Source organism: Salvelinus namaycush, chromosome 31, assembly GCF_016432855.1.
Source record: "Salvelinus namaycush isolate Seneca chromosome 31, SaNama_1.0, whole genome shotgun sequence".
Taxonomy (NCBI): Eukaryota; Metazoa; Chordata; class Actinopteri; order Salmoniformes; family Salmonidae; genus Salvelinus; species Salvelinus namaycush.
In genome coordinates, this window is record NC_052337.1 from 33,369,533 (window position 1) to 33,397,134 (window position 27,602).

General features: G+C 42.2%; 3 protein-coding genes across 4 annotated transcripts in view; 2 read left to right on the forward strand and 1 right to left on the reverse strand.

Moving 5' to 3' along the window:
- The window catches only part of myo5b (myosin VB), a 53,291-nt gene extending 49,052 nt beyond the window's left edge, over positions 1–4,239 (forward strand). Inside the window, exon 40 of the mRNA XM_038970120.1 lies at positions 56–4,239. Coding sequence (XP_038826048.1) covers positions 56–208 — 153 coding nt within the window. The 3' untranslated portion in view covers positions 209–4,239. The remainder of the gene's footprint in view (positions 1–55) is intronic.
- Positions 4,240–10,804: 6,565 nt separating this feature from the next.
- Positions 10,805–21,917, forward strand: LOC120026456 (interleukin-7 receptor subunit alpha-like). Of its 2 annotated transcripts, none has more exons than XM_038971317.1 (8): positions 10,805–10,983; positions 11,197–11,314; positions 11,505–11,662; positions 13,741–13,892; positions 14,078–14,237; positions 14,374–14,473; positions 17,770–17,851; positions 20,548–21,917. In XM_038971317.1, exons 1-8 carry the CDS (start codon positions 10,902–10,904, stop codon positions 20,968–20,970), a joined length of 1,275 nt encoding a protein of 424 aa, XP_038827245.1. In that variant the 5' UTR covers positions 10,805–10,901; the 3' UTR covers positions 20,971–21,917. The 2 variants fall into 2 exon arrangements, with proteins under 2 accessions (XP_038827245.1, XP_038827246.1); XM_038971318.1 differs by having other exon boundaries at positions 20,551–21,917.
- LOC120026457 (calcyphosin-like protein) lies at positions 21,839–27,144 on the reverse strand. The gene is made up of 5 exons (XM_038971320.1): positions 26,907–27,144; positions 26,407–26,548; positions 25,838–26,015; positions 25,523–25,732; positions 21,839–22,602 (listed from the first exon to the last, which is right to left on the reverse strand). The coding sequence occupies exons 1-5, from the start codon at positions 26,995–26,997 to the stop codon at positions 22,501–22,503; spliced, it is 723 nt and encodes a 240-aa protein (XP_038827248.1). The 5' UTR covers positions 26,998–27,144; the 3' UTR covers positions 21,839–22,500.
- Between the last annotated feature and the right edge of the window lie 458 nt (positions 27,145–27,602).

The window sequence follows — 27,602 nt, forward strand, 5'->3', positions numbered from 1 at the left end:
TATAATCTATTTTCCATGCCATTTATTCCTGTTTTTTTTTGTATCTTGTCCTCAGAATCGTCTGCAGGAGAGGAACGATGTCCCAATGCTCCTGGTGGACACCAAGCACACCTTCCCTGTCCTGTTCCCCTATACCCCCTCAGCCCTCAGCCTGGAGACCCTTCACATCCCTGCCAACCTCAGCCTACACTTCCTCACTCGAGTCTGAGGCTTCAGCGAGGCCTACCACAGGTTCTTAGCAAGAAGGAGAGCCCAACGGAGCTCCCTCTAACCTGGGTAGCTTTCAGTTGTTCTGCTAAACAGCAGAGGGCGCCAAGTCTACAGGACTCAATGGAAGGCAAAGAACCTTCCAGCTGACCAACATTGGATGCTGTCGAGCCTCTGTGTGTAAATCCAGCAGAATGTGTCAAGTCATTCTTTATAGCTGTCCACAACTGCTTCCTCTATTTGGCATCTTCTACAGTGGGCTATTGCGATGCTGTGCTTCATCAGTTCTGTCCCAGACAGTCACATTTCTTTTCATTCACTGTAAGGAGTCTCTATGGTAAGCTGACTGTAAATTTATTCCTCTTAAAGATGAATTGAATCTGTGTAAATTTGTGCTCTCACTTCCATTGACAAGGTATTGATTCCCAGTTAGCCACTCCGCCAAGCATTCAAAGTGTCCAGTTTTATTTATTGTACAGTAGGCAGTGGTCTACCGTGTCAGTCTGTCTGGCTTTCTCATGATGAGTTAATTGTAGCCTCACTCCTCTCTACACCCTGTCAATGGACAGCAGATCAGACTCGGGAGCAGCCCTGCATTGCAGTGGCTCTGTTTGTGACTCACACTACATGCAGCACTGTGGCTCTGCTGCTCTTGATCCTTCCTCTGCCTTGAGGAATCCTCAGTCTTCAGAGCCCTTCTCTCACTGAGGCTTGAGTTTGATCTTATATAAGAGCCGTATCTCCTCTGTGTTCAGATCAGAGCACACCGTCACACCATCTCCTACTACACGCTATGGTCCAGGAAGTCTGAAGTGCTCAACAAATCTCTCAACAGAGAGATTAGTTGTTGTTTTTACTCTGAATTCAATTTGAATGAATTGAACCCGTATCATCTCCGAATCAGGAGAAGTGAAGGCAAGCTTTATGTAAGTGAGGAGTTAGTAAGTGGGGTAGATCCATGTGTTTGTGAAGACTAGGGTTGAGTAGAGATGGGCGAGAGAGAGCACTTGAAAATGGGACTGGAGAGTCTCCTGTGTAGAGTGAGCTAATAGCCATTCCTGCAGGACAGTCTTAGCCTGGTTTCAAATCTGTTTGTGCGGTCTTGCCAACTCCTGCATGGCATGACAATGACTGGCAGGAGTTGGCAAGATGGCACAAACAGATCTGGGGCCATGCTAGGTCTGCTGCAGGACAGAGGAATTAACCCTTTACACTTGTGGGAATTGGCATATGGATAGGGCTAAATTGAAATGTTTCTCACAGAAGACATATGGAAAGCATATGCATAAGCATGGTAGCAATTGAAAGGGAACAGTTTGGATACTATGGGGAAATTATTAGACCAAAGTTGAGGACACAACAGTTCACCTGACATACTGTAAGACTGAATCCAAACATTACACTGTTGATTGGATGTGCATTTTACATTTACTGTACATTTTGCCGCATTTGTTGATAACGAAATCTGAAAATACTGGATACGTTCAGTAACATAATAATATTCCCTGGAAATTGTGGGGTAGGTGCAACATAATACAAAAAAATGACAAGGGTTTGAGTGAGAGGACTAACTGGTTTCTCCAAGTGGCCACACACTTTTATAAGTCATTTCAATCCACTTGTACGATTCAAAGAAGAGTCTTCAATTATAAGGTGCTTTTTTTTTTTGCTCTCCTAGCTGTAGTCGTTTTGTTTGGAACACAACCCTGCATCCCCGCCATCACACAATTACTGTTGTTTTCCCAATCCAAAAAACGGGCCATTTATAAATTGCAATCTGGGTCAGGTGGGCATCATATGAAAGCCTGTTCTATTGCCAACATGACTAGCTAAGTTAGAAAATACAATATTACAGTGTTAAGCTTTCACAAGGCAATTCAGAGAAACAGATTTTGGTGCGCGTAGAAAGGAGTCGTGAGTGCATCCAGGTGCGTGTTCCGGAGCAAATGTTCTTTACATTAGACAAACAGGCTCATTCCATTCAGAACACCCCAGGGTATGACGCCATGTCATCTTGTAACTGTATATCAAACATAGTGATCATCAACGTTGACACTGTATATGATGCGAGTTTTAGGATATGAAAATGTGGCTTGTTTGACATCAAAGCGGTATTTATTATAATTCTCAACATCTCATATTTTAAAATACAATGAGTCCTCTTAAATTACAGCATTTCCCTCACTCAGACAACAAAACATTTTGCTAAAGTATCCCAATTAGCAGGAGGGATGGGGTCAACTTCTTGTTGCATGCGGTGCTCAAGTTCAGAACGGCTGTCAGTCACAATCCTACAGCGCTGTGAAGCGCAGAGCCAGAGCTCGGATGTAATGTATAGCATGCTACTGTACATCCACTGCATTCCAATTTAGGCGCTTATCAGTGGCCAAATCTGCCATTTACAACCCCGCATACTGGTACGAGTGTAAAGGGTTAAAGGTTAAGTGGAAGTGAGAGATTGTTCATTAGTAAGTGAAAAGGGAGAAAATTAGAAGTGACATTGGACGGGAAGAGCCACACAGCTATCAAAGACTACTGATGAGAGAGGAAGAATGAAACCTGACTTCCAATAATGACTACATTTTGAGCCCAAGTAATCGAAAGCGGCATTTGTCTGATTTGTTGCCATTTCCTTGGACTGCCTCCACAGTTGTGAAGCAGAGAGCACGTGGAAGGTCAAAGTAACTTCATTATGATACTTGGAGAGCACTGTATCGCAAGTTAAGACTGCGAGTGTATCAGCTCCATGAAACTGAAGTAATAAATAGCAGATCATGTCTGCAACTCCACTGTTTCCGCACCGGCTATTCCTATTGGATAGAAAACACATACTGTTGTTGGGCCTCTGAAGTTTTAAGCTCGTCTTCAAATCACGTTCAGAGATATCAGAGCAGCTTTTACTAGAACAAAGCCTGTGTGGGGAAAGGTCTCTAGCTACTAACGATGCCACTAACATGTACAGGACCATCTTTGATTCACCTTGTGCTTGTATTTTGTTTGGAATATGTTAATGTGTTGTTTTTTTTATTATTACTGTTGAGAGTTTATGGTAAAGGGATCAGGCTTTTTCTAACACTACTACTCGCTCATTTTGAGTGTCATTCCTATTTCCGTTGTGTGGTTATATAACTTGGTCTTCTGTCGATTTTTGTGCCATTTTATAGCAGAGCGTTTCAGATGCAGGTTCCTATAACATCCTTTCTGCTACTCTCACTTATAAAGAACTTGATATTGCTTATGTTAAGACTGGAAGTTCAAAATTTTTCACTGCATTCCTCTTTGTCATAATTTACGATCATATCCATTATATCATGAGGCTATACACAGAATACAATATTTCACAGGGGCCACATCCTCAGAGAGGCCTTCAGTCTATGGGCCCTGTGTGCCATAATAACAGTTAGAAAACACAAACAATGCATACATTTAACAATGTCATAATTTTCATCGATTATAAAAAATATTGTCGCACACTCTATATATAAACTCCCAGTAATTTATTGGGGGAAATTATTGATGAAATTGAACAGGAGTCAAGGCCCTGGTGTGTGATCAGAGTATGGATGCCAGCGTTCATACATTGATTGATGTGTTGTCCTTAATTGAAGCTCTTTCTAAAGCAGTGGTCTTGTCCTAAAGTTGAATCTTGATGTGGAGTTTATGGAAGTGTGTTTAATTGTATGCAGATTAGTACATGTTGCACAATATGAATTTGGTGACATGGACACATTTATTCTGCCAACATCTCATTGAATGATCAAGGATTGTGAATTTAAATGAATATATTTTAGATGAAGCATTGAAAGCCCACAATGACCTGGTTTTGTGGATGAGTAAATGATAAGCAAATGCATATGACAATGTTTTGTATGGTCAGGGTGATGTACGGTTTTCCATATGTATAATTAGGAAACGTATTTAGTCATTGGGGGGAAATTGAAATACAGTGTATTGACTCAGTTTGAACAAAATGTAACCTCACAATCTTTCTTTGAAAAAATGTTGTAAAAATGAAATAAAATGTTCAATATATATTTTGTGTTGTGAATTGTGGTTTACTACTGTTACGTCGCCCAGCAAGAAAACCAAATAATGTTGCTCAAACAGAAGGGGGAACTAACAGTCACTGACAACTACCAAAAGGAACCTTGTGGGGGTTTAGGAGGGGTTCTGAACGACACTTGTGGGTGTGTCCACGGAAAGTTAACTAACTACAACAACTGGAACCAAAAAGACACCCACCATGAGACCCACTAAATTTGCCCAAGAACAGGCAAACAAAATGAAAACCCCCACCAGGACGTAAAACAAAATGAAAACCCCCACCAGGACGTAAAACAAAATGAAAACCCCCACCAGGACGTAAAACAAAATGAAAACCCCCACCAGGACGTAAAACAAAATGAAAACCCCCACCAGGACGTAAAACAAAATGAAAACCCCCACCAGGACGTAAAACAAAAAAGTGGAGCAAAACAAAATCAGACAAAGGAATGTTTTTCTAGAAATCAAATTTGGAGAGCCAACTAAAGGTGTTGACCCTCCACATCTCTCAAGACAACCGGAGCACTGGGCCAGCCACTCTTAAATATCAGCTGTGCCAGCACAGGTGAAACACCTAATGAGATGACAAATCAGCACAGGTGTACGCATACTGACTAATGAGGTGACATCAATTGGTTATAGCTATATGTGCTGAAGTCCAATCTCAAAACATAAATGGAAAAACCAAAGCCTGTACACTATCAAAACAACATTTCAGATGTGATTACAGAATTGCATACATTATCTGCTGTGTGGGATTACCCTGGGGAATGTTTTAAACTACTCCAAAGGCTCCTTCCTGTATTAGTTAAGAGTAGCTGACGTTACTCTTTTGTAATAACACAACTACAGCCCTGCAACCACTTGGTCTCTGTGGGTATTGGTGGAATGGCAGTCTCCCCTTCTTCCTCTCACACAGACACCTTCATTTCACACAAACACCGATACACGGACAGAGCCGATGTGTGGAAGGCTTTGTGAAAGTGTCTCGCATGGTAGCAGACCGGTTGTGTCTATAGCTAAGCAGCTGTCACTGAATGGCTGTCTAGCTCAGTGTCCGTGGTTACCTTCAGTCTCTCAGGTGGTTAGTAACTCTGCTCTCAGAACAGGAATGATAGGTAGTGTTGCATGGCTGTTTGGTATGTTTTGTTTTTCAATATATTTGCACGTTTTTAGTATGTTTGATGGATCGAGAACGATAGAGGTTAACCTTTCTACAGTTTCCACGGCCCTGTGGAAATCTAATTAACATAACACAAAAATCCCCATCAAAATCTGTCTGTTTAATTAAAGGCAGGAGAGGGAATGCTGACAGAACAGTGGGTCTGATTCAAACCCATGCTGGCAGCGGTACATCGTACATGTGCTCCAGAACACACCAGGCCACGTTATGTTTAGTTTGACAGTAAGGCTGACGTAGACAGGTTGACCTCCATTGACATAACCAACATCTCTATTGTCTGCCAGTCTTATTACAAATCACAGCTTTCTGGGTTAAAGCAGGTTTTGGGAGGTTTACATCAATGATAGTGTGTCTCACACAAACGTGTGGTCAAATGGGCCTCTGTGGTTCATCTTTGACTCCGAGGATGACCCAGTATCTCGATGCCTCCGCCTGCACCAAAAACACTAAGCTATATGATTAGAACAGACTTGAGACATTGTGAGATGACAACATCCACTCTACATTCGTGAATGTTGAACACAATTACAGAGTGACATAAGGAGGTGGATTTCTTGACCAATTAGTCAAAAGATATGCAGGTGAAAGGCATTCAGTTGAGTTTTATAGGCAAAAACACAATAAGTTACCTCTGCAACCAGGTCTACCTTTGTTACAGAATATTGCAAAACAGTTTGTTGATGTTGAGTGCAACCTTGGTTAGAGAAACAAGCAAAAGGAAGCAGGAAGCTCACAGAGTTGCTGTGCAGCGGAGAGATTCATGTGGCTGCCACAGACATAGGTTCAAAGAGTTGCTTATTTTGGTGTGGCTTCACTGGAAATGAGCCAAACAATAGTAGTAAGAGCTCACAGTGTGCCTTCATAGAGGAGGTGGAGGATATATCTGAAGGATGAGGTCAGAGGTGGCTTAAGTAGCACTTTACCGAATCTGTTTACATGCTTGATGGGGATGTTTTAATTGTTTTTGGCTAAAGATGCACTCTCAAACTTTTGTATAATTTCAGCCAGTAGTTTTGAAAGTGCTGCTCATGAGTCAATAGTGGTCCCCGTTTTTTGTGTACTACGTCATCCATTTTGTGGGGCCAAAAAATATATACTGTATATATTTATATTCTTTTTGCTATTCATATGATGTTACAAATTTGTTGTGCTTCAGATCCTGGAGTGCATCTTTAAAGGTCGACTGCACTTCCTGATTTGGCCTTGTTTTAGATTTGGTTAATTAAGAAATGCTAGCGGCCATTACTGAATTCAACGTGAGTTGGTTTCGGTGTGTGGTTTGATGTGGGTGTATCCTGTGTGTGTGTGCAGGTGGGAAAACTTAGCCAAATCATTTAGCCAATTAGCTTCAGCCCGCTGGTGTGCGACTGTGGCAAAATTGGTTTGACTTTGGATATACTATATCTGAGGATAGTTTGGGACCGTCAATAAAATTACACAATGTAAATGAGACAATATTTTAATGTTGCACATCTATTAGTTGTCTCAATAAATGCTTTAAATATTTGTAAATGAATTTCTACAATTTAGTTGGTTTGAGGTTTTTAAGTCATTGAAATTTGGAGCTATTGATCTTTTAAAATATTGTTCCTTGTACATCCTTTACTGATGGTCTCTAACTTGCCCCATAGGGATGTCGAATGTACAACCAAATTGACCATGGGCATTACAATTGAGTCCAATGCTGCTGCGCTTAAATGTATGATTACTTGGGTGCTGCCAGCTGTGGGCATCTGAGCACGATTAAAATAAACCCAACCCATGGAAAACTGTTACGGTACACTTCATTCAGTAACATACCATTTTATCCTATCATCTCTCAAATCTCAGTTTTGGACGAGGTTGACTTTATGACAAAAATTATCCTATTTACACATTGTAGTCAATTTTTACACAATAATAAATGTTTCATATTGATGCCACATAGGCCATTTTCAAAACGAAAAGTAGCTTTTTAGGGACAGTTGCTCTTTAATTATGTGATATTTTTTGGGGTTTTTGCTGTTGCTTTTCAATACATTACTACAGACTCTTTTCACCAGCACACAGGGACCATGCATCATCCTTTACCCACAAGCACTAAATAGTCTCTACACACAGTCAAAGGATGAGGATTTAGACACCCCCGAGAGACTACAAAACAGACGAGAGAACAGATTCCCAGGCCGGTGTGGAGCGCTATAAAACCATGTGGTATAAAACCACAGCAGATGATGTTTGTGAGATGAGTGCAGAGATAAGGCCGCCAGCTTGTGGTTTCATCGGGGGAGGCGGGGCAGGCTGGTTGGTTCCTCAGAACTCCGTAGAATCAGATGTGTACCAACCAGGCTTTACGACGCATTCTAGAGAATGGTGTGCTGCTAGGCAAGTGTTAACTAACCTTTGACCCTTCTCATAACCATCTCCCCTTCCCTAACGCAGGTATCAGTGTAACACAGGCAATCACGGGCTTTGATAAACAGCTATGTGTTTGTGGTTGTTGAGTCAATGAGACCATGCCTATTTCAATCTTATCTTTCAAAAACAGTTATTTCTGAATATTTAGGCAAGTTAGCTGGCCACCTCCTTGATCCTGCTTTGTAATCAGTAATCTCTTGTAAGATGTGGCCCCTAAATGTAAACAGTGCAAAAGCCAGTGAGTGTAGAGAGGAATAGGATTCTTCCCCTTCCCCTACATGTTTTTTGAATCTTTCTTCTACATCAAACCCAGCATCAGAACCACAGCTGCCACCCACAGACGCATTCGAGAGCTCACACCAACATCTACCTTCCACCCACGGGCACCCGCAGGTACCAAAAACACACACAGATCCATCACCTTCCCTCCAATCCTCCTTCACAATATGAAAGATCTAGGTTATGTTATTCTCTCTAATGTTAAATCCTGATAAACACATTAGGTATTTTACTGTGTCCAGTGGTGTAAAGAACTTAAGTAAAAATACTTTGAAGTGCTACTTAAGTAGTTTTTTGGGGTATCTGTACTATACTATTTACATTTTTAACTACTTTTACTTCACTACATTACTACAAGAAAATAAAAAACAATGATAATACAAATCTTGAAGCTAGGATTAGCCCGTCAATAGCAGAAGAATATAACCTGAGTATTGGATGAGTATCCATACAACAATACTACAATGTACACTACCGTTCAAAAGTTTGGGGTCACTTAGTGAAGAGGCGACTCCGGGATGCTGGCCTTCTAGGCAGAGTTCCTCTGTCCAGTGTCTGTGTTCTTTCGCCCATCTTAATCTTTTCTTTTTATTGGCCAGTCTGAGATATGGATTTGTCTTTGCAACTCTGCCTAGAAGGCCAGTATCCCGGAGTCGCCTCTTCACTAAGTGACCCCAAACTTTTGAACGGTAGTGTACATTGTAGTATTGTTGACGTTGAGACCGGTGTTTTGCAGGTACTATTTAATGAAGCTGCCAGTTGAGGACTTGTGAGGCGTCTGTTTCTCAAACTAGACACTAATGTACTTGTCCTCTTGCTCAGTTGTGCACCGGGGCCTCCCACTCTTTCTATTCTGGTTAGAGCAAGTTTGCGCTGTTCTGTGAAGTGAGTAGTACACAGCGTTGTACGAGATCTTCAGTTTCTTGGCAATTTCTCGCATGGAATAGACTGACGAGTTTCAGAAGAAAGGTATTTTTTTCTGGCCATTTTGAGCCTGTAATCGAACCCACAAATGCTGATGCTCCAGATACTCAACTTGTCTAAAGAAGGACAGTTGTATTGTTTCTTTAATCAGGACAACAGTTTTCAGCTGTGCTAACATAATTGCAAAAGGGTTTTCTAATGATCAATTAGCCTTTTAAAATGCTAAACTTGGATTAGCTAACACAACGTGCCATTGGTACACAGGAGTGATGGTTGCTGATAATGGGTCTCTGTACGCCTAGATATTCCATTAAAAATCATCCATTTCCAGCTAAAATAGTCATTTACAACATTAACAATGTCTACACTGTATTTCTGATCAATTTGATGTTATTTTAATGGACAAAAATTTTGCTTTTCTTTCAAAAACAAGGATATTTCTAAGTGACCCAAACTTTTGAACAGTAGTGTATGTGTGTGCTAGCGTGTGTATGAGTATGCGTGTGTCCAGTGGTGTAAAGTACTTAAGTAAAAATACATTGAAGTGCTACTTAAGTAGTTTTTTGGGGTATCTGTACTTTACTATTTATATTTTTTACTTTTTAAATATTTCCTTGGTAGTTAGGTTGGTCTCTAGACATAACAGGAAAATGTGGGGAAATTATATACAGTAAGGGGATTTTCTTTACTGTCAAGTTACAGGACACATACCACAAATGCAATGGAACCTTATCAATGTAATACTAGAAACTGTTGAAACAAGTGTGTCAAGTGTCAAGTCATCCTCACAACATCCTGTAGTGGTAAATGGTTTGAACTCCTTTTTCTGATTTTATATTGTTATATTTTGGCAAGCAATGATGGATATATTGATTGTGAAGAATTATTCAAACTCAAACTTTTGTTCAGTGATAAGGTTAGTGTTGAGTAAGTTGAGTACGTATAGGCCTCATTTGAAACCAAACCAGTTAATTTGAGTTGACAGGAAGTGGTTTGTAGGTTACTGGTTTGTTTTTCTCTTCATGGTTGTTGGTACATGGAGAGGAAGACTGTCTTCTTGTTAAATGCACGTAGCACAGGTTGTTGCACGATAGTAAATGCACAGGTTGTTGCACAATAGTAAAGACAGCTGAAAAGTATTCTAATATTCAAACGACTAGGTCCTTACACTATGTGAAAACACAAGTATTTGAAAGTAAGAAAATTATATATTCTTCTGTCTGTGTAAATATACAAGGTCTCCGTAACAGCAAACCTTTCCCATATTGTAATGCTTGGAGCACTGAACAAATAGGCACCCAACACCTCCCCCTTTCTTAGTTGTTTCTGTAAGAATGTTTTCTATCTGAAATTCTCATGCAGGAATGTGACCTGGCTAGATAAACCTTGAAATACTGACCCCCTGTGATATCACTGAGAGTGATATCACGGGGTCAGAATAAACAATAAACAATGAATAAACAATGGTAATACAAATCTTGAAGTTAGGGTTAGCCCGTCAATAGCAGAAGAATATAACCCGACAATTGGATGAGTATCATACTACTCTCAGGGATATTACAGAATATAGAATATAACCTGACAATTGCATAAGCGTATCCGGTAAGGTATATGGACCCAAAAACCCTTTCTCTGCCCCCGCCCTCTCTCTCCCTCTTGCTCTCTCTCTCTCTCTCTCTCTCTGCCACTCCCTCTTCCTACCCCTCTCTCTCGCTATTTTCTGCTCTCCTCTGTGATATTTATACTGAAAGTTCATTGAGACAGCTGAGACATCACTTTGAGTTCCTTGTGCGTGTGTGCCCTAGAGTCTAACACCGCTGTGTGTGGTGCCACTACATCTTATGTTAGTGTGACACCTTTGTGAAAAATGGCATACAGCCTGTGGATCGCCCTACTCCTTCTCCCAGTTCTGGTGCACTCTCAAAGTGGAAGAGAATGGGCTGACAATGGTGAGTTGCCTTTTCTCTTGAAGAGTTATTTTAATTCTCTTTAAGAATTATTTACATTCACTGCAACGTTTGTGTCCAAAAATACAGTGCTGGTGCATCATTGACTGTTATTTCTCACTCCATACCAAAATGTATTTGACAAAATGTATCTGGATTCGCTGCTGTTGACCTCATCTAAATTGCTGAAATGGTTTCCTTTCCTTTCCCTCCCAGAACCCAGAATACTCTGCACTTCTCATCTAAGTGTGTCATCACCAAACACCCTAACCTGCCACTTTGATGATGACAACGGTGATGATGAAATAGAGGACGTAAAAGCCATGATTCTTTGGTAATGAACCTTCTAGAAGACCACTGAACATCAGCTATGTTAGTTAGGAGCTTGTACAATACATAGGACATAAATCATGGGTAGAAGAACTCCACCCTTACTGCATATACAGATATCCAAATGTGTAAAATCCTCAGCTGGACTCGGAAATTATTTCCTGAATCTGATTTTATGAATATTATGTTTACAGCTACAGCAACAGCAACAGCATTGGTGAGCAACGCTGTCTGAAAGAGAAGGGGAATAATGTCACATTTACGAACCTGGCCACTCTGCCACCGTGTAATCTCACCATTCAATTAAAAGGAGGCAGCACATTTTGGAAAACAATCCTCTTGGCAAAAATAAGTAAGTTATCATAATTTCATACCTTCTCACCCTAAATTACACCTATTTGTCACATTCTTCGTTAAACAACAGGTGTAGACCAACAGTGAAATACTTACTTATGGGTTGTTTTCCAAAAATGCAGAGTTAAAAATATATATTTTATAGAAAAATAATGACAAGAGGAATAAATACACAATGAGTAACGATAACTTGGCTATACTCACGGGTACTAGTTCCGAGTCGATGTGCAGGGGTACGAGATAATTGAGGCAGATACTGTATGTCCATACACAGTACCAGTCAAAAGTTTGGACACACCTACACATCAAGGGTTTTTCTTTATTTTTACTATTTTCTACAAAAAAAAAGTGAACATTTCTTCAAAATGTTTTGTTAATACACTGCATGCATGCTATAGTTTTGAATACATGGGTGTTTTATGTACCATGTTTTATCCTATTGCAAAGTTAAAGAATGTTTTTAATAGTAGTGAAGACATCATTCTTGGCATTCTCTCAACCAGTTTCATGAGGTAATCACCTGGAATCCCATCTGTTTTGCGCTGAGTGGGACTATCATTTATTTTTCAACAGGACAATGACCCAAAACACACCTCCAGGCTGTGTGAGGGCTATTTGTCCAAGAAGGAAAGGGATGGTGCTGTATCAGATGACCTAGCCTCCACAATCACCCGACTTCAACCCAATTGAGATGGTTTGGGATGAGTTGGACCGCAGAGTGAAGGAAAAGCAGCAAACAAGTGCTCAGCATATGTGGAAACTCCTTCAAGACTGTTGGAAAAGCATTCCTCATGAAGCTGGTTGAGAGAATGCCAAGAGTGTACAAAGCTGTCAACAAGGCAGAGGGTGGCTACTTTGAAGAATCTGAAATATAAAATATATTTTGATTTGTTTAACACTTTTTTGGTTACTACATGATTCCTTATTTGTTATTTCATAGTTTTGATGTGTTCACTATTATTCTACAATGTAGAAAATTGGTATAAATAAAGAAAAAACATTAAATGAGTAGGTGTGTCCAAACTTTTGACTGGTACTGTAGGTAGGGATAAAGTGACTAGGCAACATAGATAATAAACAGTACAAGCAGCGTATGTGATGAGTCAAAAGAGTAAGAGAAAAAAGCGTCAATGAAAATAGTCCGGGTAGCTATTGGTCATCTTTATTTTTTTATTTTTTACCCCAATATCGGGATATCCAATTGGTAGTTACAGTCTTGTCCTATAGCTGCAACTCCCGTATGGACTCGGGAGAGACAAAGGTTGGGAGCCATGCGTCCTCCAAAACACGACCCCGCCAAGCCGCACTGCTCGTTTAACCTGGAAGTCAGCCGCACCAATGTGTCGGAGGAAACACCGTACAACTGGCGACTGAAATCAGCGTGCATGGACCCGGCCCGCCACAAGGAGTCTCTAGAGTGCGATGGGATAAGGACATCCCGGCTGGCCAAACCCTCCCCTAACCCGGACGACGTGGGCCAATTGTGCGCCGCCTCATGGGTCTACCGATCGCAGCCGACTGTGACACAGCCTGGGATCGAACCCTGGGTCTGTAGTGACGCCTCAAGCACTGCAATACAGTGCCTTAGACCGCTGCGCCACTCAGGAGGCCTAGTGGTTATCTTTTTAACTAATTACTTAGCAGTCTTATGGCTTGGAGGTAGAAGCTTTTGTCCAGCTGGGAAAGGGCAGTGTGGAATGCAATAGAAATTGAGTCATCTGTGGATCTGTTGGGGCGATATGCGAATTGGAGTGGGTCCAGAGTGTCTGGGTGATGGTGTTGATGTGACCAACCTTTCAAAGCATTTCAAGGCTACAGATGTGAGCACTACGGGGCAATAGTCATTTAGGCAGGTTACCTTGGCGTTCTTGGGCACAGGGACTATGGTGGTCTGCTTGAAACTTGTAGGTATTACATAGTGGGTCAGGGAGAGGTTGAAAATATCAGTGAAGACACTATGGTTTGAATGACAGTTTTTACATGACATCTTCCATCAATTGAGAGTCCTTAGTTGTCTCCTTCATCAATTGCCCTTAACACTTATCCTCTTGTTTCTTGTTCATCTTTATGGTTTAGTTAAACCCATGAGTCCTTGGGTGGTGAATGTCACATTTCTGGGGAGCTCCAACCGGGCTCTTATTTACATTGGGAATCCATACCTAAACGATTACCTGAACCCCAGCAATCAACTGTTCCAATTTCGCATCTGGAGTGTCAAAAATACTCTGGTACAGTAGCCAAAAGTCTATTTTTCTTGGATTTTTGGATGCAAACGCTTAACTATATGATATATATTTCCCTTTAGTTCAGACATAATTATTTAGCAACACTGTAGTTACTCTGTATAGTACAGTATAATCTATGAACACAATTTCTTGTCTTGTTCTTCTTTTACGGTGTACCCTGTTCATAGGTTCATAGCATAACCTATCAGCCTCTGATCATCGAGGGGGACGAGTACCTCCATAAGAACACAGAGTATCACGTCAAGGTTCGAGCCAAGCCAAACGGGAGGTACTTTGATGGGAGCTGGAGTGAATGGAGTGTCCCCCTCAGTTTCAGAACAGACAAAGGTAAAAAAAAAAAGACTTACGTGTCTAAAAAGTATAGTATGATATCGAGACTGTGCAGTTGGAAGTGATAGAGGGTAGAGGAAATGGGAGTCACATGCATCGTCTCTGCTCTCGTTCTCTCTCCACTCCCCTACAGAGACAAAGACAGATGTCCAGATGCTGTCCTACTCACTCATTGTGGCCATTTTTGCTCTGCTTCTGGTCACCTTGGCAGTTAGTATTTTCTGGAGATTACAGTGAGTATTAAATTGGTCTCCTTTTCCTCTGCAAATCATCTTTTGTGTGTGTGTGTGTGTGTGCGCGTGTGTGTCAAATCAAATCAAATTTGATTTGTCACATGTGCCGAATACAACCTTACAGTGAAATACTTACTTACAAGCCCTTAACCAACAATGAAGATTTAAGAAAATACCTACAAAAAAGTAAGAGATAAGAATAACAAATAATTAAAGGGCAGCAGTAAATAACAATAGCGGGGCTCTATACAGGGGATACCGGTACAGAGTCAATGTGCAGGGTCACCGGTGTAGAGGTAACTGAGGTAATATGTACATATAGGTAGAGTTATTAAAGTGACTATGCATAGATAATAACAGAGAGTAGCAGCAGCGCAGAAAGGGGGGGTGCAAATAGTCTGGGTAGCCATTTGATTAGCCGCTTGTCGTGCGTTAGCAGAGAGAACAGTCTATGACTAAGGTGGCTGGAGTCTTTGACAATTTTTAGGGCCTTCCTCTGACACCGCCTGGTATAGAGGTCCTGGATGGCAGGAAGCTTGGCCCCAGTGATGTACTGGGCCGTACGCACTACCCCCTGTAGTGCCTTGCGGTCGGAGGCTGAGCAGTTGCCATACCAGGCAGTGATGCAACCCGTCAGGATGCTCTCGATGGTGCAGCTGTAAAACCTTTTGAGGATCTGAGGACCCATGCCAAATATTTTCAGTCTCCTGAAAATAGGTTTTGTTGTGCCCTCTTCACGACTGTCTTGGTGTGCTTGGACCATGTTAGTTTGTTGGTGATGTGGACGCCAAGAAACTTGAAGCTCTCAACCTGCTCCACCACAGCCCTGTCGATGAGAATGGGGGCGTGCTCGGTACTCCTTTTCCTGTAGTCCACAATCATCTCCTTTGTCTTGATCACGTTGAGGGAGTGGTTGTTGTCCTTGCACCACACGGTCAAGTCTCTGACCTCCTCCATATAGGCTGTCTCATCGTTGTCGGTGATCAGGCCTACCACTGTTGTGTCATCGGCAAACTTGATGTTGGCGTTGTGCCAGGCCGTGCAGTCATGAGTGAAATGGGAGTACAGGGGACTGAGCACGCACCCCTGAGGGGCATCCGTGTTGAGGATCAGCGTGGCAGATGTGTTGTCACCTACCCTTACCAGCTAGGGGCGGCACGTCAGGATGTCCGGGAACCAGTTGCAGAGGGAGGTGTTTAGTCCCAAGGTCCTTAGCTTAGTGATGAGCTTTGAGGGCACTATGGTGTTGAACGCTGAGCTGAAGTCAATGAATAGCATTCTCACATAGGTGTTCCTTTTGTCCAGGTGTGAAAGGGCAGTGTGAAGTGCAATAGAGATTGCATCATCTGTGAATCTGTTGGTGCGGTATGCAAATTGGAGTGGGTCGAGGGTTTCTAGGATAATGGTGTTGATGTGAGCCATGACCAGCCTTTCAAAGCCTTTCATGGCTACAGACATGAGTGCTACGGGTCGGTAGTCATTTAGGCAGGTTACCTTAGTGTTCTTGGGCACAGGGACTATGGTGGTCTGCTTGAAACATGTTGGTATTACAGACTCAGACAGGGAGAGGTTGAAAATGTCAATGAAGACACTTGCCAGTTGGTCAGCGCATGCTCAGAGTACACATCCTGGTAATCCGTCTGGCCCTGCGGCCTTGTGAATGTTGACCTGTTTCAAAGTCTTACTCACATCGGGTTTGGAGAGCGTGATCACACAGTCGTCTGGAACAGCTGATGCTCTCATGCATGTTTCAGTGTTACTTGCCTCGAAGCGAGCATAGAAGTTATTTAGCTCATCTGGTAGGCTTGTGTCACTGGGCAGCTCGCGGCTGTGCTTCCCTTTGTAGTCTATAATAGTTTGCAAGCCCTGCCACATCCGACGAGCGTCGGAGCCGGTGTAGTACAATTCGATCAGTCCTGTACTGACGCTTTGCCTGTTTGATGGTTCGTCGGAGGGCATAGCGGGATTTCATATAAGCTTCCGGGTTAGAGTCCCGCTCCTTGAAAGCGGCAGTTCTACCCTTTAGCTCAGTGCAAATGTTGCCTGTAATCCATGGCTTCTGGTTGGGGTATGTACGTACAGTCACTGTGGGGATGACGTCATCGATGCACTTATTGATAAAGCCTGTGACTGATGTGGTGTACTCCTCAATGCCATCGGAAGAATCCCGGAACATATTCCAGTCTGTGCTAGCAAAACAGTCCTGTAGTTTAGCATCTGCTTCATCTGACCACCTTTTTATAGACCGAGTCACTGGTGTTTTCTGCTTTAATTTTTGCTTGTAAGCAGGAATCAGGAGGATAGAATTATGGTCAGATTTACCAAATGGAGGGCGAGGGAGAGCTTTGTACGCGTCTCTGTGTGTGGAGTAAAGGTGTTTTTTTTCTATCGTTTTCCCCCCCTCTGGTTGCACATTTAACATGCTGCTAGAAATTAGGTAAAACTGATTTAAGTTTCCCTGCATTAAAGTCCCCGGCCACTAGGAGTGCCACCTCTGGATGAGCGCTTTCCTGTTTGCTTATGGCGGTATACAGCTCATTGAGTGCGGTTTTAGTGCCAGCATCGGTCTGGTGGTATGTAGACAGCTACGAAAATTACAGATTAAAAATCTCTAGGTAGATAGTGTGGTCTACAGCTAATCATGAGATACTCTACCTCAGGTGAGCAAAACCTCGAGACTTCCTTAGATATCGTGCACCAGCTGTTGTTTACATATATGCATAGACCCCCGCCCCATGTCTTACTAGAAGCTGCTGTTCTATCCTGCCGATAGAATGTATAACCCGCCAGCTGTATGTTCTTAATGTCGTCGTTCAGCCACGACTCGGTGAAACATAAGATATTACAGTTTTTAATGTCATGTTGGTAGGATATATGTGCTTTCAGTTCGTCCCATTTATTTTCCAGCAATTTAACGTTAGCTAGCAGGACGGATGGCAAAGGCAGATCGTCGCCTGATCCTCACAAGGCACCCTGATCTCTTTACGCAAAATCTTTGTTTCCTTCTCGAGCGAATGACGGGGATGAGGGTCCGTTAGAGTGTTTGTAGTATATCCTTCCCGTCTGACTCATTAAAGAAAAACTCTTCGTCCAATTCGAGGTGAGTAATCGCTGTTCTGATGTCCAGAAGCTCTTTTCGGTCATAAGAGATGGTAGCAGCGACATTATGTACAAAACGTGAAAAAACAAACAAAATAGCACGGTTGGTTAAGAACCGATAAGACGGCAGCCATCCGCTCCGGCGTGTATGTGTGTGTGTGCATGTCCTCCACTCTCATGTCTCTCTTTCCTCACAGAATACATTCCTTCATATGGCCAAGCATTCCACATCCCAAACACACACTTCTCCAGATCGTCCAGACCTACGAGCCAATGAAGGTACACTATACATTCTAAAAGTATTCTGACCCATTGACTTTTTCCACATTTTGTTACGTTACAGCCTTATTAAAAATATATGTTTCCTCATCAATCTACACACAATACCCCATAATGACAAAGCATACTGATATATTACATTTACATAAGTATTCAGACCCTTTACTCAGTACTTTGTTTAAGAACCTCTGGCAGCGATTACAGCCTCGAGTGTTGATGCTATAAGCTTGGCACACCTGTATTTGGGGAGTATCCCCCATTCTTCTCTGCAGATCCTCTCGAGCTCTGTCAGGTTAGATGGGGAGCGTCGCTGCAAAGCTATTTTCAGGTCTCTCCAGAGATGTTCGATCGGGTTCACGTCCGGGCTCTGTCTGGGCCACTCAAGGATATTCAGAGACTTGTCCTGAAGCCACTCCTGCGTTGTCTTGTCTGTGTGCATAGGGTCGTTGTCCTGTTGGAAGGTGAATCTTCGCCACAGTCTGAGGTCCTGAGTGCTCTGGAACAGGTTTTCATCAAGGATCTCTCTTTAGTTTGCTCCCTTTCTCTGCAGCTGAAAAACATTCACACAGCATAATGCTTCCACCACCATGCTTCACCGTAGGAATTGTGCCAGGTTTCCTCCAGACGTGACGCTTGGCATTCAGGCCAAAGAGTTCAATCTTGGTTCCATCAGACCGGAGAATCTTGCTTCTCATTGTCAGAGTCCTTTAGGTGCCTTTTGGCAAACTCTAAGAGGGCTGCCATGTGCCTTTTACTGAGGAGTGGCTTACATCTGGCCACTCTACCATAAAGGCCTGATTGGTGGAGTGCTGCAGAGATGGTTGTCCTTCTGGAAGGTTCTCCCATCTCCACAGATGGAGCTCTGTCATAGTGACCATCAGGTTCTTGGTCACCTCACTGACCAAGGCCCTTCTCTCCGGGTTGCTTAGTTTGGCCGGGTGGCTAGCTCTACAAAGAGTCTTGGTGGTTCCAAACTTCTTCCGTTTAAGAATGATGGAGGCCACTGTTTTCTTGGGGGCCTTCAATGCTACAGAAAGTTTTTGGTACCCTTCCCCAGATCTGTGCATCGACACAATCATGTCTTGGAGCTTGAGGGCCAATGCCTTTGACCTCATGGCTTGGTTTTTGCTCTGACATGCACTGTCAACTGTGGGACCTTATAGACAGGTGTGTCCCTTTCCAAATCATGCCCAATCGATTGGAGTCCACCTGTGGTAAATTCAATCAATCATATAAACATCTCAAGGATGATCAATGGAAACAGGATGCGCCTGAGCTCAATTTCAAGTCTTATAGCAAAGGGTCTGAATACTTATGTAAATAAGGTATATAAATAAATTAGCAAAATTTCTAAAAACCTGTTTTCTGTTTCTCATTATGGGGTATTGTGTGTAGATTGATGAGGGGGAAAATACATTACATCCATTTTAGAATAAGGCTGTAACGTAACAAAATATGAAAAAGGGAAGGGGTCTGAATACTTTCCAAATGCACTGTACATACAAAAGTATGTGGACACCCATTCAAATGAGTGGATTCGGCTATTTCAGCCACACCCGTTGCTGACACGTGTATAAAATCCAGCACACCGCCATGCAATCCCCATAGACAAACATTGGCAGTAGAATGGCCATACTGAAGAGCTCAGTGACTTTGACTTTCAACATGGGATGTCACCTTTCCAACAAGTCAGTTCGTCAAATTTCTGCCCTTCTAGAGCTGCCCCGGTCAACTGTAAGTGCTGTTATTGTGAAGTGGAAACGTTTAGTAGCAAGAATGGCTCAAGCGCAAAGTGGGTCACACAAACTCATAGAATGGGATAGCCGAGCGCGTAAAAATCGTCTGTATGTGTGGTTGCAAACTCTGGGTTTCCATGGCCAATCAGCCACACACAAGCCTAAGATTACCACTCGCAATGCCAAGCGTTGGCTGGAGTTGTGTAAAGCTTGCCGCCATTGGACTCTGGAGCAGTGGAAACGTTCTCTGGAGTGATGAATCACGCTTCACCATCTGGCAGTCTGACGGACGAATCTGGGTTTGACGGATGCCAGGAGAACGCTACCTTCCCGAATGCATAGTGCCAACTGTAAAGTTTGGTGGAGGAAGAATAATGGTCTGGGGCTGTTTTTTATGGTTCAGGCTAGGCCTCTTAGTTCCAGTGAAGGGAAATCTTAATGCTACAGCATACAATAACATTCTAGACTATTCTGTGCTTCCAACTTTGTGGCAACAGTTTGGGAAAGGGCCTTTCCTATTGCAGCATGACAATGCCATTCAGAAATGGTTTGTCGAGATTGGTGTGGAAGAACTTGACTGGCCTGCAGAGCCCTGACCCCAACCCGTTCGAACACCTTTGGAATGAATTGGAACGCCGACTGCGAGCCAGGCCTAATTGCCCAACATCAGTGCCCGACGTCAATAATACTCTTGTGGCTGAATGGAAGCAGGTCCCCGCTGCAATGTTCCATCATCTAGTGGAGAGCCTTCCCAGAAGAGTGGAGGCTGTTATAGCAGCAAAGGAGGGACCAACTCCATACTAATGCCCATGATTTTGGAATGAGATGTTCAATGAGCAGGTGTCCACATACTTTTTGTTATGTAGTGTAAGTCCTCTGATATGCACTAGATTGGGAACAATAATGTCCATAATGAGTTAGAAGGATATTGGTTTATCCTGTCTCTTTCCTGTGACCCAGCAGGGCCAACCTCTGAGCTTTAACCCAGAGGTGTTCAGTGACCTCAAGATCCAGCTGGTGGAGCTGGACGAGGAGCAGCACGTTACTGCCCAACCCCCTGACTCTGACGCCCATCACCTCACTGAGGTCAAAGATCAATACCTCATTCAAGAGTGTGATGGGGATACGAAGTCCTGCCATAGCACCAGTAGTGGAGGTTCGGAGGCCATACTGTTGAGGTGCAAGTCCCCAGGAGAGCACCCCAACTTTGGGGCTGGGAGCAGTGGCTCCACCATGGGTATCCTGGACCTGAAGAGTGACACGGAGAGTGTGGAGACAGACGACAGTGATGGTAACATTGGTCCTGAGGGGCTAGTTGCTACCCAGCAAGGAGGTAAAGGTGAGGTGTATGTCACCATGTCTAGTTTCTATCAGATCCAGTGAGAGATGTAGAGAGAAAGAGCTTATTCAAGGTTATAGCTTCTTATTACATTCTTACGCTGAGCTCTGAGCGACTTTGTTAACGGCTGCTTTCATATGAGGTCTATTTGATCCACCGTGACTCAAACTGACTATCCACTGACTCCCAGTATCACAAGACTAGCAGAACTCAATGCACATGTTATTTACAAATGATAGGAGACAGAACAGGAATAATCCTCATTATGTTTCTTTGGTCTTGTGTTATTAATCTGTTGGTAGTTGCAAAAGACAAGGGAGAACTTGACTAACTTGAAACACAAAGCTGTCCCTCCTTTATATACTATTTTTGCATTTGCACTTCTTCCCATTTTGTATATTGTACTGAGGATAGTATACTGAGGAGCCACTGTGATATCCTGGCCTAATATTATTATAATACACACTGCTGCTTCTTATGACCTTGACAAAGATACTCTTTACTTTACCATGACAACAGCTGCAAAGTAAACCTAGAATGTATCATTCAATTCCTCAGGGTTTGAACCCTTCTACACATTTATAGACATAAACATGGCAATAAGGTTTGATTAATTTATCTGTCTGTCACGTTTCTTTTCTTCTTTTTGCACATACATGATTGTATTTCCTGCAGTTACCAGTACGTAGTTTTTTAAAACTTTGAATGTATTGTACTATGAACTATCATGCATTCGTTTTCAATGCAGAACGCTTGATCATTTTGTTGAACACGTTATGGGAGACATAGCATTAGACAGTCTTCAGCTTCACCGTATTACAGCTTTTTTTCTGTATATCTGGTATTTGTATATTTTACTCTGACAAATGTGACAGCATTTCCTGTATAAAAAGGACCGTTGTTGAATTTTGTGTTTAAAACATTTTATTAAAACAGATCAAATGTGTATGCATAATAAAGAAATTAAAAGTATAATTTCTTCTGCTCTCATCCCCTGAAATGACTGTACTTTGATTTATCATTCATGTTGTATCTGTTCAACCAATCTGAATGTAAGGGGATCTCTATGGTTTTCCTGTGTCTTTATAAAGTTGTATTCCAACATTGACGCCTCAATCAGACCGACAGCGTTTTGATACACCAGAAGTACATTCATTTACAAAGGAATTCTGCTTTTGCTTTGCAGCATTGCGTTGCAGAGGCAGTTGCAGTGCGTTCTGTGTAATGCATAACATGGTATGGTATATACATGCGTTCAGTTTAGTTGCGTAGCTATGCAAAACGGTGTGTAATGACGCTGTCGGTCTGATCGAGGTGTCAGACTGTGGACTACAGTTTTCTACAATACATATATAGCTAGATGTAGTTAGTTAGCTTGTGGAGAGAGTGACTAACTGAAATACATATTTTAACATTGCACAAAATATGAACAAGTCATTCATAACCATTTGCATATCATTGGGAAATTATAAATATTAGTTTGTCAACATGATTTCCATAAAATATTAGTTTAAGAAAGCACCTTGAAGAACTGTCCATTAAAAATCATTATCATAAATGTATCAACTTAAAACTCATAATTTCCATGCATTTTTCATCATTAGAATGAAATAGACATCACTGTCGATGGAGGCGCTGACTCCGCAGTAGTAGTTGAGAAACTCCTCCTTGGTGACCTGCAGAAGGGGAGGAAGTGACAGACAGAGCTTACTGAACCAGCCTATACCATCAGTGTCAGATAGAGACAGAAAACCCACATTGCACTGATAAGGAGAACTGGAACACAAAAGAGTTGAAAGGGAAAGGCAAGGTTGTGTGAGAGCTGAGGGTGTCACCCTTTTGCATTGCCCCCCCCCTTTTTTTGTAAGCATTTCACTGTAAGGTCTACCTACACCTGTTGTATTCCGTGCATGTGATAAATAACATTTGATTTGATCAATACATTGACATTTTCATCTAACGTCCAAATGCTTATTTAATCAGGCCACTAAAGGTGCATTATACACTGAACAAAAATATAAACGCAACATGTAAAGTGTTGGTCCCATGTTTCATGAGCTGATTTTTTTTTTAGTGTGCACAAATGTGTTTACATTCCTGTAAGTGAGAGTCTCTCCTTTGCCAAGATAATCCATCCACTGGCATATCAAGAAGCTGACTAAACAGCATGATCATTACACAGGTGCATCTTCTGCTAGGGACAATAAAAGGCCACTAAAATGTGCAGTTTTGTCACACAACAAAATGTCATAGAAGTCTTACGTTTTGAGGGAGCATGCAATTGGCATGCTGACATCACAAATGTCCACCAGAGCTGTTGCCAGAGAATGTAATGTTAATTTCTCTACCATAAGCCGCCTCCAACGTGGTTTTAGAGAATTTGGCATTATGTCCAACTGGCCTCACAACCACGTGTAACCACGCCAGCTCAGGACCTCCAAATCCGGCTTCTTCACCTGCGGGATCGCCTGAGACCAGCCATCCAGACAGCTGATAAAACTGTGGGTTTGCACAACCAAAGAATTTCTGCTGTCAGAAATCGTCTCAGGGAAGCTCATCTGCATGCTCGCCATCCTCACCAGGGTAACCGTAACCGACTTCAGCGGGCAAATGCTCACCTTCGATGGCCACTGGCACGCTGGAGAAGTGTGCTCTTCACGTATGAATCCCAGTTTCAACTGTAATGGGCAGATGGCAGACAGCGTGGCATGGCATTGTGTGGGCGAGTGTTTTGCTGATGTCAACGTTGTGAACAGAGTGCCCCATGGTGGTGGTGGGGATATGGTATGGCCAGGCATAAGCTACGGACAACAATTAATTTGCATTTTATCGATGGAAATTTCGATGCACAAAGATATTGTGACAAGATCCTGAGGCCCATTATCGTGCCATCCATCCGCTGCCATCACCTCATGTTTCAGCATGATAATGCACGGCCCCATGTACATATTATACTAAACTACTGCATAGAGAAATATAAGCGAAAGGAGACACCATGGTCTTTCTCTATGCAGTAGTTTAGTGGGGTGTAACGCTCTCCTTTTGCCTATATATTTCTCTATGCAGTAGATTAGTGGGGTGTAACGCTCTCCTTTTGCCTATATATTTCTCTATGCAGTAGTTTAGTGGGGTGTAACGCTCTCCTTTTGCCTATATATTTCTCTATGCAGTAGTCTAGTGGGGTGTAACGCTCTCCTTTTGCTTATATTTCTCTATGCAGTAGTTTAGTGGGGTGTAACGCTCTCCTTTTGCCTATATATTTCTCTATGCAGTAGTTTAGTGGGGTGTAACGCTCTCCTTTTGCCTATATATTTCTCTATGCAGTAGTTTAGTGGGGTGTAACGCTCTCCTTTTGCTTATATATTTCTCTATGCAGTAGTTTAGTGGGGTGTAACGCTCTCCTTTTGCCTATATATTTCTCTATGCAGTAGATTAGTGGGGTGTAACGCTCTCCTTTTGCTTATATATTTCTCTATGCAGTAGTCTAGTGGGGTGTAACGCTCTCCTTTTGCTTATATATTTCTCTATGCAGAGGTTTAGTGGGGTGTAACGCTCTCCTTTTGCTTATATATTTCTCTATGCAGAGGTTTAGTGGGGTGTAACGCTCTCCTTTTGCTTATATATTTCTCTATGCAGTAGTTTAGTGGGGTGTAACGCTCTCCTTTTGCTTATATATTTCTCTATGCAGTAGTTTAGTGGGGTGTAACGCTCTCCTTTTGCCTATATATTTCTCTATGCAGTAGTTTAGTGGGGTGTAACGCTCTCCTTTTGCCTATATATTTCTCTATGCAGAAGTTTAGTGGGGTGTAACGCTCTCCTTTTGCCTATATATTTCTCTATGCAGTAGTCTAGTGGGGTGTAACGCTCTCCTTTTGCTTATATATTTCTCTATGCAGTAGTTTAGTGGGGTGTAACGCTCTCCTTTTGCTTATATATTTCTCTATGCAGTAGTTTAGTGGGGTGTAACGCTCTCCTTTTGCTTATATATTTCTCTATGCAGTAGATTAGTGGGGTGTAACGCTCTCCTTTTGCTTATATATTTCTCTATGCAGTAGTTTAGTGGGGTGTAACGCTCTCCTTTTGCTTATATTTCTCTATGCAGAAGTTTAGCGGGGTGTAACGCTCTCCTTTTGCCTATATATTTCTCTATGCAGTAGTTTAGTGGGGTGTAACGCTCTCCTTTTGCTTATATTTCTCTATGCAGTAGTCTAGTGGGGTGTAACGCTCTCCTTTTGCTTATATATTTCTCTATGCAGTAGATTAGTGGGGTGTAACGCTCTCCTTTTGCTTATATATTTCTCTATGCAGAAGTTTAGTGGGGTGTAACGCTCTCCTTTTGCTTATATATTTCTCTATGCAGTAGATTAGTGGGGTGTAACGCTCTCCTTTTGCTTATATATTTCTCTATGCAGAAGTTTAGTGGGGTGTAACGCTCTCCTTTTGCTTATATATTTCTCTATGCAGAAGTTTAGTGGGGTGTAACGCTCTCCATTTGCTTATATATTTCTTAGTTGAGCAGTATAGGTGTACACTATAGTTGAGGTGGATGATGGTAAGACCCTTATTACCTCTACCCAACATTGTTATCAGTATTACCTGTCCGTCCTTGTCGTAAGGAGAGTCGAAGCTGTCCAGGAATTTGCGGAATACTTGCTCCTCTGTCCATTCCCCGTTTTGATATTTGGGATGGTACTTGACATTGTAAACTCCCCTTAGATCTTCAATAGTGATCACCCCGTCATTAGTCTTATCCAGCTTCCTAAAGGCCTGCATGATCACCTCCTTCCTGGCATTGGACATCGGAGGCTGCAAGCAGAAATAATGCACAACGTTTACAAATGGCATACTGTGTGATCACATTTCAACAGTTATCATGTACTTCAGAGGCTTACCCCTACCACTGATATTTACCCTGAGAGTGAGGAGAAATTCATCAAAGTCGATGAATCCACTGTTGTCCCGGTCAAAACGCTGAAACATTGCCATGGCTTCCTCTTTCTCGATGAGGACACCATAGTCATTAAGGCCCTTCATAAACTCCTTCATATCTAACGTACGGTTATTGTCATCATCCATTATCTTGAATGTTCTGACAGATAATTAAACAATTGAAGAAGAAAAAAGATAAATACTTGGCTGTTGAAGAAAATCAGACAGTATTTCGTGGAGTTCACATTACTGAAACAATCCTTGCATTTTATAAACCAACCAAGAGAGGTCCTTAGACTAATTCAGACTATGTTACAGGCTTGACCAGTGACATATTTGATACAGTTGGCCTGTTAAATCACTACTGCATCAAACAAACCCACTGTTCCTAGGCCGTCAATGAAAATAAGAATTTGTTCTTAACTGACTTGCCTAGTTAAATAAAGGTAAAATAAAATAAATTATTTGATGTTGATGACCTCCTGGGCAACAGTTGATATAGAACCATTTCCTCTGCCCATCACATAAAAGTATACTGTCCTTTCTCTCACCTGCCCAGACCCTTGATGCCAGAAGAGCCTCTTGCAAGACACTGCAACCTCAAGCTTTCCACAGGGTCTGTGCACACAGACAGGTGTTTTTTGGCGTTCACTGCCATCTCCCGATCATGTCGTGACGTCCCCGCCATGAAACCTGCTGCCAGGAAATACATTTGCATAACTGATTTCCAAGCATACATGTCGATTTGATACAGAAAACATTCAATTTTCAATGTCTAGTACAGTATTTGAGAGACGGTGACAATGATAAATGAAACGTAAAGCTATATGATAGCTATGTGACAAAAAGGGCGTAGTGGGGAAACGAACAGGTAGGTTCAAGTTGTCACCTGGCGCTTGCTAGCTGAACGGTCAAACTAGCCTAGCAAGTCGTGTGCATTATGTCCGTGTTTGCAATAAAGTCTAATTGTACCCATTTAGATATTTAGCTTCCTAAATACAAGTTATTTAGAATTTGTTTGCTACTTTATCTGTAGATGCGAGCAACTTACCGTGCAAGTTAATATTGATATTGCAACCTGTAACTGTAAACAACATCAGCAGCGGCCCCTCTTCCCAGTCCACACCCCTACGCGTTCCCATAGAAATGTGGGCTTGCCTTATCCTCTTGCCTGCCCCCTTTGGCCCTTGAGCACAAGTCAGCTTACGGAAAGTGGTGTAAAGTATCTACATACAAATACTTTGAAGTACTACTTAAATAGTTTTTGGGGGTATCTGTACTTTACTATTTATATTTTTTGACAACTTTTACTTCACTACATTCCTTAAGAAAATATGTACTTTTTACTCCCATACATTTTCGAAAGGGAAGGCCATACTAAACTCAGCAAAACAAGAAACGTCCCTTTTTCAGGACCCTGTCTTTCAAAGATAATTAGTAAAAATCCAGAAAACTTCACAGATCTTCATTGTAAAGGGTTTAAACACGGTTTCCCAAGCTTGTTCAATGAACCATAAACAGTTAATGAACATGCACTTGTGGAACGGTCTAACTGCTTACAGACGGGCAATTAAGGTCACAGTTATGAAAACTTAGGACACTAAAGAGGCCTTTCTACTGACTCTGAAAAACACCAAAAGAAAGATGCCCAGGGTCCCTGTTCATCTGCGTGAACGTGCCCTGCATGCTGCAAGGAGGCATGAGGACTGCAGGTGTGGCCAGGGCAATAAATTGCAATGTCCGTACT